We start from the raw sequence: 12,304 nt of genomic DNA, 5'->3' as shown, positions 1-12,304 counted from the left end.
TTATATACACTGTGAGACTGTCTAATACACTATGGCACCTATAACAGAGAAGGCAAAAATCTCCTGCAGAGCTCAACGTTAAACATTAAATTTTGGTGAATAAGTCACTATTAAAATAATGAGACCGTAGCACAAGTGACATCTGATGGATTTAGGTTGTGTTTGTGTTTTTTTCTGAGGGAGTACAATTGCTTTTGAACTAATGTGGGTTCTGGTCAGGCGCTGGATGCTATTTGCCAACAGGGGGCGTTACTAGAACAGAAGAAGTCGCCAGCCGCAGAAAAACGACGACGAAGAAGTCACCTGTCGCGTCATGTCATCATAAGACCACCAAGGTTATTCCGAAGGTACAGGAGGCAATTATGAAGAGCGTTTGACAGAAGTAAAGTCCTCTCTTATGCCGGTAAGAAGAAAAATATGATTAGTTTGTGTCAAGTAATAAAATGTAACCGGCATTTACTCGGTAGCTAGCTTCAACTAGCCGGCTAACCTCATGATGGAGGCGGTCACACCAAACTCCATTAAAAAACAGTCTGATTTTAATACATGGAGGTGTATACTGATCTGAAAAGAAACAAAAATGGATGTATACAATACTCATATTTGATGCTAAGCATAAGGTACAGACTCCGGCTTTGAAAGCTAACTCCAGGTGTTTTCTGCTCTAATCTGACATGAACCCAGGTCGCGATGAGGGTCTCCTGTTTACTGTCCGCCACTGCTCGAAGCTTCAGTCTGTCGTGTCCTGCAGCCGGTCTGCTCTGCTGCAGGCTGCTGAGCCCCGGCTCTCCCGTGAGGTGAGTTTCCTGAGGGGGCAAAGTAGATTCAAACAACGAGAGAAGTGTATGTTTTTGAGTGGACCCCCATCTCCCCTGTTCTTGTATTAGGAGCAACAGAAAATCAGAGCCCATATAGTCTGATTTAAACTATCCACAGGCCTAAATGAAACGAGGAAGAATGCCAGATTATGGCTTTTGTTCTCATTTTTGTCTTCATCTCTTCTTCAAGATCTTGGAGACTACCTCCAGCATTGCTGTTATTTTTAGATCACTTCCTATAAGGGGTAATCCTTACATCAGCCTTGAAATTCATTCTAATATCGCTTCCTATATATTTCTGTTGCGTCCCATTATGATCATTGCGCTGTGATTTCACTGTGGCTCTTAAACATTTGCAGAGAGCAAACATCATCATCATTTGGTACCAACTGTCCTGACTTCAATGTGTAGGATCATTGGAGGTGGTGAGTAGGGTCTCTAGCTACAAACGAATAGTTTTCATTTATGTCCATGTGGGAAATAGGAACAGGAATTAATTTCGAGGCTGATACTGTCAACTTGGTTGTCCACTTTGCCAAAGTGAACTTCAGGTTTAAGGATCACAGTTTTGACATACTGGTGGAGATCCAGCATCCTTTTTAGAGCCAAAGAGCACGAGCAAGGGTGCATAACGAAACTTCTAGGAAGTGATTTATATGTTTAATGGTCACATTCCTGGAACTTTTCAGTGACACTTTGAGAAACATCCATGTGCCCAATAATGACCGTTCCTTAAATATCGATTTTTGAATAAACTGAAAAAACTCAATAAGAATTATATTTTGGCCCCTAGTAAACACAAAAGAGCTTTAGTGACATTGTCTGTGAAGGTTCTCAGTCATCCAGGTCATCGTAGTCAAAGGAGTTTGCAAAGAAAAGCATCTGGACTTCTTTAAGTTGCTTGAAGACGTTTCACCTCTCATCCGAGAAGCTTCTTCAGTTCTAAGGTCAAATGGCCGAGAGTCACTTCCACAGGACAAGACTCAGCAATCCATCTGCATCTTAAGGATAAAGGTCACTTTTTCGAGGATGCCAATGTTCACATTTTGGACAGAGAGGACAGATGGTTTGAAAGAGGAGTGAAAGAGGCCATCTATGTCCACTGTGAGCGACCATCTTTGAACAGAGGCGGTGGTTTACGACACCAACTGTCTGCCATCTATAATCCAGTTTTGAGTTCCCTCCCCAGACGCCTTAATGCCCACTCACATCCTGGGCCATCTGACCTCAGGAATTCACATGACAAGGTGGGGCCAGGTTTCACAATGAGCTCACCCGAAACCCTGGCTGATTAGGTCCCACACCCGCTTTCACACCTTGGCTCATGTGATTAGAGGATCACCAGGGGGTCCTTTGTCCCTCTTTGGGGGGATACTCCCACTGGGTTTAAATCTGGGACTCTCGGCCATTTGACCTTAGAACTGAAGAAGCTTCTCGGATGAGAGGTGAAACGTCTTCAAGCAACTTAAAGAAGTCCAGACGCTTTTCTTTCCAAACTCCTTTGACCTTTAGTGATATAAAATGTTCCCACAGCTGTGATGGCACTCAGGAGAATGGTTGCTGTGATTTTCTGTGTTACAGGTGCATAACACAGAGTGAGACGTGCATAAGGTCCAGACTGATCTGGAGTCTCTGCTTGGATTAAATTATGGGAATAATTAGTAAAGATCCTGCTGTTGTGCTAAATGTGTAAATACATGCAGCTCTCTGGTTACATGTTTCAGCCTGTGGCTTTTCTCAGCATTTGTGAAATGTTTCTGGGTATAACCCTGATAAAACAATCATTCATTAACTAATGAAAAATCAAATAGAAGAAGAAAATATGGAGTTTGTTTACCCACCACAAAAAAATGATATACAAATGTATCAGTAATGCATCCATGTAAACATGTGGAGTAGTCCACTGTAACCTGCAAATAAAATTGAAGCAAAAAATTATATAATATTATAATGAAAAGATTATGTGTCTTATTCTGTATTAGCAGGGTGTAGTAATACACACTAATGATCCTGCTGCTTTAAGTAACCCTATAAATCTGCATGCTTTTAATAAACTCACAAGAAAGTCAGCAGTTAGCAACAAGCACTACGTCAGCTGCTGTTTTGTTAAACCCAGGCTGCATTCATTACTGGTGACTCTCATTAAGTAGTGTGTGTGCACATCATGGTAGCAGGCAGCGGGTCTGTTGCAAACCGCAGGGAGATGAAGTAGGGGGCACCATAATTCATTGTAGTATTTATATTGCTTCTAATTGTCTGACGGTGCCTAATGTACTTCTTCTTGAATTTAAATAAGTTCTTATGATTGTTATGATCGATGATCATTAGCCTGTTTTGGAGCCCCCTCCAGCACTTGGTGCCCTGTGCACACCACAGTGTGCGAGGTGCTGTGAATGAACTGCGAAGAGTTAGTGAGAAACCGTGTTTTTGTTTTAGGGTTTTTTGTATTTTTAATGTTGATGAACTGGATCCTTAACTCTATGGTTCCCTGTTGACAGTGAGGGCAAACTCCACTTGCCGCCTTTTTTTTTTTTTTCTTTTTTTTTCTTGTGTGTGTGTCACATGTGGCTGCTTTCTTGCTCTTCACTGCACGACACAGTGTTTTTCATACGAGACAAGTGACCAGACTGTTTCCTTTTCAGTAGAAGAAATATGTCCTCCAAAAGGCAAATGGACCACCTAGAGAGGACCTCGAACAACTACAGACAAAATGTAAGTCTACAGTGTGTAGCTGAGGAATCTGATCTTGATGTCTGTTAACTGTGCCACACTATTATTAACCCACCACTGAACTCTTCTCTGTGTGTCTTTAACTGGGTTTTTGACTTAGACTCTGTATCCAGCACAAGTATGTGGAATTATAAACGAGTCAGAGACGGTAAAAAGACTGAGAATAGCCGTGCATCCAAACTTCACCTTCAAAGCAGGGCAGTGGTGAGTAGACTCTCATTAAGTTTTGGCCCCCCAAAACCAAAAAAAACCCTAAAACATTAAATAAGACAAGGTACAACTGAAATCAGCATTTTCCAGGTCAAACTACACACAGTACCAGGGTTGATTGCAGTTTTCTGAAACTTATGTCTGTGAGAATACTCACATGACAGCTTCAGTCAGTGGTAGAAGATCCCAGAGTGGGATACACTCTAGGAGTACATCAAACACAACTTATAGACAGTTATAGACTGTATTTGAACAGTATCTCCAATGTGGATCATTCTGTCATATTTATTGGCATGCCAGTATTAAAACTTTTTTTTCTTGGTTTTTTTAAATACACAATGCTTGGGTGATTTAGAAATGGTGCCATGACAAAGTTTGTCCGACTGAACATCTCCTACCCAAGTGATTACTACTATCCTATTAACACAGGTTGGCACATTCATAGTAAAAGTCAAGTCAGAGTTCATTCCTATGTGCTATATATATTCCAGTCACTAAATCACCATTCACTATACACTGAAAATCAAATAAAATGAGTAGATAAGAGTGTTTGCATTAGGGCTTGGTATCGTCACTGATTTCTAGAATCGATTTGATCCACGATTCGATTCGATTCGATTTGAATCGGGGAAATCTTGCCTCAGACAGTCAGAAATATTATAATTCAGATCATGCATCAGTACATTTCCATATTCTTATATCTATAAAAAGAAAGCTGACACTTGCGAGACTTTATCAAAGGTGTAAGCATCACAGCAGATGCCTTTGTGTCAAAGTAGCTGAGGATAAAACACAGAAAAATGTGAAGGTGATTTTCCTGGCCTCAGATTTTATAAAAATATTCTGGAGTCGATCAAAAACGAAAGAAAACCATTAATCAACATATGAACATTACCTGATGCTACTGAAGTGAAGCAGAGCAAAGTTACAGAGGTTTTATTAGAGACACAGCTAAGCGTTTTGCAATTTTGCATAATTTTAAAAAGTTTAAATTTGTTCAGTAGCCTATTGAACAGCAGAAATGAGGCTTTCTTTTCGGAAGTAAGTAAAAGGAAAAAAACAGCGGCCGACAGCGCTGGAAACAACGGTAGACTTGTGCGCAAGCGAATAATGAAGAAAACAGATTTTTAGACAGGAAACTGTTCTTGAAGTATAGAGAGAGAGAGAGAGAGCTGTGCATGAAGTGTGATTTTATCGTGGTGGAAGCAAAACAGCAAAAGTAAGAGGGAATTCATGACGATGTTTATGTGAAGCGTAGTTTGGATCTTCTTTTGCTGCTGGTTCAATCAATATTGTTTGGAGAGAGATAAAACCTACAGCTTCAGAATCTAGCACAAAAAGGACGTAAACACAAAGCACGGACGCGCCGAAACATCAGAATCAGCGAGCTGTCGGCTTTCAGCCCCGACCGTGTCCGTGCAGTCGGGTGAGAAAGGCGACATCTCACTGATTCTGATCCGTTGGGTCCGCGCTTTGTGTTTACGTCTTTGTGCAGAATCCTTGAATCCTGCTCTCATTTACTGTTTTAGCTGTTTGGTGGTTGTTGAAATTTTGTGAGGTTTAACCTGAGATTCTGGCATTTCGGGCAAAATAAATTTATATAAAAAAATTGATTCAGGATTTTAATGAATCAATATCACGTTATCCAAGCCAGAATCGATTTTAATCGATAAATCGATAATCAAAACCCACCCCTAGTTTGCATACTCTACTCTGCTCAACTAGACTTGAAGGCAAACAAGAACAAATATGTTTTTAAAAGTGGTTTAAAATGACTGAGAGACTGGGGATCTCTTATGTAAAAAGGTTGCAGAGTACATATCACAGCTGAGTGATGTCAGAAGTTCAGTGTTGGTCAGTGTCAGTTTTTAACATTTGAATAATTCAGAGTAAAACGGTTCTATTCACACACTGTGCTACAACTTGGAAATGTTTAAGAGTTAGCATGGGATAAGAGTCCCTGAGGCTTTCGTTGCTTTATTTGTCTTGACAAAACCTAAAACCTCAGTTAGAGATGGCAGGTATCACAACAGTAACTATAAGCTTTCTTTGTTAAGCCAGGCTTTCTGCTTCATTGTCTGTGATATGACTCTTCTTCCACACAAATGAGCCCTGATAGTGTGTCCTACTCCAATCAGAGGTGATGATACAGATAAAATGGTGTTTAAAAATCTACAAAGAACATAAACAAATACCAGTAAATTGTAAATAAAGGAGTGTAATGCTGCAGAAAATCATTAATCTGGTCATTTAGCACACCGAGCGGAAGAATAAACATTTTAATTTAAGGTAATTGTTTTATCACCAAGTGCGCTCTCGGTGCTCCTGCACGTTAAAGCTCTGCAACATTAAACTGGATACATTTTAAGATTAAAGTTTACTGTCCCATAGTCTAATAAAGGAGACCTGGGAATCGCTTTGGTTTATGGCCGCCTCAAAGAGAAATTAGATTTATTGAATCAGCTGGTATTCTTGTTGTGTTTTCTGTGCCTTAATAGGTGCATTTCCAACAATATAAAAGAGATTAGTCATCAGATTAGAAACAAGTATAAAAACATTTAAACATTTTCCGCATCACCAGATGAATACATAAATACACTGACAAAGCAACGCAGTTTGCGCTGCTTTAACTTTAAAAGTTAAAGGTTATGTGTTCAGCATAAGTTACCGCAGTGATTTAGCCAGATAGAGACCCATTTTTCTGATACAGAAAACTCTGAGTTCAACATGGCTTACGAAGCTATTAATCTGGCCTCGTAGTACACCCGTCTGTTCAGACTTGTAATACATATCCTGACACCGCTGGCTTTGTCGTTCTGTTTATGCAGTAGTGGGTTTTTTCAGACATGCCCATGGCGTTTGCCATATGGGAAGTACACTAAGTGGCATATAATGCATGATGTTTTCTTTCTACAGCACGGCACACAAACAAGAGCGTGTCCCTGTTTTGTTTTATTACACTGTAATTTATGTGTAATTGGGTATAAACAGCATTGTTAGCTCCAAACACGAGTGCTTGGGCCCGTCATGCTATATACCTGAGGTAAAATGGCCGTATTGGCTGTGCAGGTACGAATAGCATTGTTGTGTAGTGACACTGGGTTGTAATAGCGTCTGTCAATTTAGAAAAACCAAGGACAACAAAAGGCAACAGAGCTGCATCATTATTGGTGTGACTCGAGAGTGCAGCCTGGTAATATGGGCAGAGATTTGGCTTTCAGTCGTAAATTGTAGTGCTGTAAAAGAAAAATGCGTCCATTAACACACAAAGGCCTGTTCTCTTTCTAAAGACTTTGGGAATAATAGTGGATACACTCCCATCTTCTTTGATTTCTAGCTGCAAAAGACAATAAATTACATAGCATGTATTCATAAAGTAATTACAAGTATATTTGGTTTACTACTAAAATTTAAGCTAATAGTTTTTCTGTTTTCTTCATGGTGCCATTAGAAACCCAATATAGTAATAGCACTTAGGTCTTCCTTCATCAGTCATTGTCATGTAGTGCCTATAATCACCACATGGGGGCAGGGTTGTGTCAGATTCATCTTTTCCAAGCACTTCTTACAGAACTTCCAGTAAATTTCAGCTATAGTCCTCATATTGGTCAATACCATCAACCGGAGGAAGGATCGAAGCCTCTTAATCATTTAAAGCCTTGAGTCAGATGAGGATGACCGAAAATAGACACATGGGGAAGCGTTTATCGTCCTTGATGTTGCTCGTATACTGGCAGCTTTTTGACCGATGCATAACATGAGGAAATGTTTAAGCTAACATCAAGAGACTCTTCCAATAGCAGGTTGGGAACTTCTTCAATGAGCCAGAGCTTCTTTTTTTTTTGGTTCTGTTTTGTTCTCAGTCCTGGTCTGTCAGTCAGTGTTGCCATTGTTAATTAGTGTAGCTTGCACATGCAGTATGTACATGAGCCCATACTGTTGGTGGGCGGTGGTGAGAAATAAAACTGGCAGCCAGTTGCCCTGCGGCGGCTGATAATGAATGTAAATAGATGGAAATTCTCGACTTGCAATGTTTTTTAAGAAAAAAGGGACTGTTTAGTTGTTCATCTCCAGGTGGGAGAGGAGGAAGAGAAGGAGGAGGTGGATGGAACATATGTACATGATTTCACAGCGGATCCATATTTATGATGCCTCTGAGGGTCTCTCTGGTGTAACAGTAGGTCATTGTGTTGGTGGAACATTAGTCCAACTGTTTAGCACTGCATTTTTCCCACTGTGACTACTCTATTGTTCCTACTGATTGACAGATGTGACTATGTGTAAGAAAGAGATGCTTCACTTTGAATAAACTGATCAGCTTTACATCTGGTTCTGTTTTGTTGTCCCTGGTTTCCAAAAGAGGATTTCTGCTGCGTCGATGCACATGGAAACACTCTATAAGCATTTAAACTTTGGCCCTGTTTTTGTTTTTGCTGTTTTATTAACTATTAGCCAGTAGGCATGTACCAATTTGTGCTACAGTCACCATTCCTGGCCCTTATGATGGCTAGACCCAATCAATTTCCCAAAGTTTGTCTAATGTATTACTCTTCTGCGCTGGCTAAATGTTCAAAGACATCTTTATATTGTTCCCAAAAATAATAACTAAGTGACAATAAAATCAGTGAAACAATCTATGGATCAAATTCAAACATCTGCTAATGTAATTAATCAATAAACTGAATGATTAAATGCTGTGTTTTGCTGTTGTGTGTCTGCAGGGTGGATTTCTTTATCCCTGATGTGGAGAAGGTTGGAGGCTTCTCCATGTGCTCCAGCCCAGGTCTGCTGCAGAGGGAGGGAGTTGTTGAACTGGCTGTCAAATATGCCAAACACCCACCAGCCCACTGGGTCCACACTACAGTGAGTAAAATAATCATGTCCTTTATGGTATCCAGATCTCTGGTTTTGTAGGAAAATCAAGAAAACTGAAAGGAATATTATAACAGCAGAGATTCAAAAATCATGAGGCTAAGCCCAATAATTTATAAGGTGTTACAGCATTACAATCCACATTACGACATAATCACACAAGTGTTGAATGGAACAAGATAAATGAGCTGATATTTTTAGAATTGTTTGACGTGTGTGTGTGTGTGTGTGTGTGTGCACTGTGCACACCCTATTATCTGCAAACAACCATTAATTGAGCTCTCTTGTATCTTTCTTTTTGTGTCATTTATTTATTATAATGGTGGATTTCATCTTAAACATGGCTCAAAATGTCACACAGTGAGGTCAGCAAACACGAGTCAAAAATTCAGACTTTAGACCGCTCTAAATGCTCAGTGTCAAACAGTTTTTTTGCTCCCAACTCATGGCTCTTAATGATGTCATCAAGAGCAGATGGAGATAATTTTGTCATCTCAAATAAACACCTCTGACTGTGTGTACAGGAGGGTGCCCTTAAACAGAATAGAATAGCCTTTTATTGTTATTGTACATGTATAACAAAATTCTCGGTGATCTACACCAACTCTGTTGGAATAAAATATAAATGGTACACCGCAGGAATAAATGACAAGGGTGACAATTACTTTTTTAAAACAGGACCAGATAGGTATGGATAGCTTTTTTCCCTTTTAATATATGAAATCAAATACTAGAGCAAATATATGACAACACTGTGTGTGTGTGTGTGTGTGTGTGTGTGTGTGTGTGTGTGTGTGTGTGTGTGTGTGTGTGTGTGTGTGTGTGTGTGTGTGTGTGTATAGATAACAAATGCATCCTTTTTAAACTCCACTGGTGCCGGTAGTTGTATGAATATTAACAGTGTTTTCTTCCAGCTCTGTCTCTCCCTTTCTGTAGTCTACATGTTTGTTTGCAGCTTCTTTGTTTGATGATGGGCCCAAAAAATAGCTTTGAGCTACTATGCTGTGTGTAAATAGGAACTAGCGATGTGTGTTTGAGTGTACTGAGACTTACATCTATCAGCTCTGAGATCACTTTATGATCCTTTTGTTTGATATTGTGTTACAGGGATAGTGTAGGGACCATCACAGCAGATTACGACTGCATGCATTATCATGTGGGCGAGTGGTCATGTGTGCTAAAGCAGATAAAGGCATATTTAGTGCTCTCCTCGACTTCAAAAGGCCTTTTGTAACTTGTAATATTGGCTGCACTCGTACAGCAGCAACATCGATTTGTAGTGTGTATGATCTAAAATTGGCTCTTTACACTTGTTGAGGCTGGTTTTAGATGCAGTCTCTGAAAATGTTTTTTCAGCTGCTTATCAGGGATGGATCCGAGTTAGCTGGCTTTGCAGTTTGTTTCAAACTCCTTTCACTTCTCCATCTCTCCCTCTTCCTCTCAGTGTACAGTGGGCTCCAGAGTGGCCATGCGTGTCGGCGGGGAATTCTTCTTTGACCCATCGCCATCTGAACCCTCTGTGGATTTGCTGCTGGTGGCTGGAGGTGTAGGGATCAATCCCTTGTATTCAGTTATGCTGCACACAGCAGATCTGCTGCGTCTCAATCGAGCTTCAGGTGGCCGGGATTACAACATAGGCTCCGCCCACCTCTGTTACAGTGCCAGGAACACCCAAGAGCTGCTGTTCAAGGTATGCGTTAGAAAATTTCCATGTGTGTAAAATCTATGAGAAGGTCTTTGGGTTTTTTTTTTTTAATTATTTTCATAAACTTTTATAAATGTTCAACATCCTACCTTCTGTGTTCCCAGAGTTCTATCATTGAGGTGTGCCAAGAGTTTCCTGACAAGTTCTCCTGTGACTTCCATGTCACGCAGCAGAGCACAGACGTCGACCTGCAACTCCTGCCGTTTGTCAACCGTAAATACTGCACATTCGCTTTTCTTTGTTTGGATGAGATGATTGAGTAACTGTCACATTCAACCACAGCCTGTCTTGGTTGATTTATCTGTGTCATCATAGGCTAAGTCTCCATGTAGGCGACTGAGAGGCGATATGTGCCGCAGCACCGCGTCTTAATTAATTGATTTGCTTCCCTTGTGTCTCATCAGACGGGAGAATCACAGAGGAGGTGTTGCGGAAACACGTGGACCCACAAAAAACTCTGTGTTACTTGTGTGGACCCCCGCCGATGATTGAATCAATTTCAAAAACCCTCATGGACCTCAGCCTCCCCAAAGATAGGATCCTCTTCGAGAAGTGGTGGTAGGGGCCCTCCTACAGTTTCCAGAAACCAGTTCCTGCCTTTTGCTGTCATCAGTGGGGAAGGTGTACATCTGGGAGAATGGAAAGCAAGTGAAATGTCCCAGTGATCTGGATTTCAGTATGAATGCTTGTGTAGATGAGGAAACTCATCCTCTGATCCTTGCCACGGCAACCCGTGCTTGATTTGCGATAGACCGCTGGGACCGCCCATGCCTCAGCTAGCAGCTGACACACAAAGACAATAGAGATTATTTATATTTCCTATAGTATAAACCAGCAAAATGAGTGAAATTCCAGTGTCCTGTGCATGTGTGCATCTTCAGATCTGTTCACATTTGCAGACACTTCTGCTGCAATGTCAAATCAGGCTTTCAGCGAAAAACTGCGTTAACAAGGGGACCAAGAACCAATGTAGAGGGGAGAGACTAAAGAAATGACAAAAAATCAGTCAAAGACCGCTTGAAAAATCAGCATGTTTGAAGGGTTTTAATTGTGAAACAGAACTCTTCCTTTGGGAAATAAGCTTTTGGTGTTTTTGAAAAGATTGATCTGCTAAATTTAAAATTGGATTACAAAGTTGGAGTGTATGAGTGTGAGGGGATATGTGGCTAACTGAAAAATACTCCAATACAAAACAGTTTGTAAAATAGTGACTTTTTTTCACAGTTTCTGCACTGATGAAACGAGTGCTAGGTAAAGTGTAACCAGAGAGATTTAGAAGTGATAGCTGATGGACTTATTGGGTGCTTAAGTTATTTAAAGGAAATGGAGAGATATTTGAAACATTAGCAGTGTGTACTTTAATTTTACGCTGTACATTAGCGTTTTAATGACTCTTTTAACACAGTACCTCACCTATTTGATAAAATGTAACTTAGAAGTATTACAGTGTTTATATTCAGTGTGCTGACACTTTTTATTTAAAGAGCCGCAGGTTTTAGAGTTGTTTCACCGATGAGCTCGATGGAGTTGCATCAAAGCATTTGTTTTTCACATATTACTCCTCAGCTTTACACCACTGATCATATTTTTAGATTTAAAACTTCACAGGCTCCCACACATTGGCCAGTATCTCCCCCCCTGCTTTACTCACTTACGCTGTTACCACATGCATGCGCGGCGCCCATCCCCTATACAGCCTCTTCTTCAGCCACAGGCATTCACATACCCATAAACGGTTTCTCATCACAGGGTAGAGTAAATATCCCATGGTGCCATGTAATGGAACCTCCAGGTGGTCTGCAATTGGCTCGGATCACTGAACATCCCTCAGAGATGGTTGCAAGCTTCCTGTTGTCATCTCTCAGTGGGGGGTTGTGCCGTTGAGACTCAATTTTGAGTTGTTTGTGCATTTCCTCATATGAGGACAGCTGTTTATGATTTTAAAGGAAATAAAGAAAATTGAGTCAAG

General features: G+C 40.5%; 1 protein-coding gene across 2 annotated transcripts; it reads left to right on the top strand.

Annotated features, from left to right (window-relative positions):
• The first annotated feature begins 281 nt into the window (after positions 1-281).
• Positions 282-12,299, top strand: oxnad1 (oxidoreductase NAD-binding domain containing 1). Of its 2 annotated transcripts, none has more exons than XM_065471103.1 (8): positions 282-403; positions 685-797; positions 3,464-3,530; positions 3,649-3,752; positions 8,480-8,621; positions 10,075-10,320; positions 10,440-10,548; positions 10,740-12,299. In XM_065471103.1, the coding sequence occupies exons 1-8, from the start codon at positions 398-400 to the stop codon at positions 10,895-10,897; spliced, it is 945 nt and encodes a 314-aa protein (XP_065327175.1). In that variant the 5' UTR covers positions 282-397; the 3' UTR covers positions 10,898-12,299. The 2 variants fall into 2 exon arrangements, with proteins under 2 accessions (XP_065327175.1, XP_065327174.1); XM_065471102.1 differs by having other exon boundaries at positions 3,461-3,530; positions 10,740-12,297.
• Positions 12,300-12,304: the final 5 nt, after the last annotated feature.

This window comes from Pelmatolapia mariae, linkage group LG22 (assembly GCF_036321145.2).
Source record: "Pelmatolapia mariae isolate MD_Pm_ZW linkage group LG22, Pm_UMD_F_2, whole genome shotgun sequence".
NCBI lineage: Eukaryota > Metazoa > Chordata > Actinopteri > Cichliformes > Cichlidae > Pelmatolapia > Pelmatolapia mariae.
This window is presented reverse-complemented; position numbering and strand designations above follow the sequence as displayed.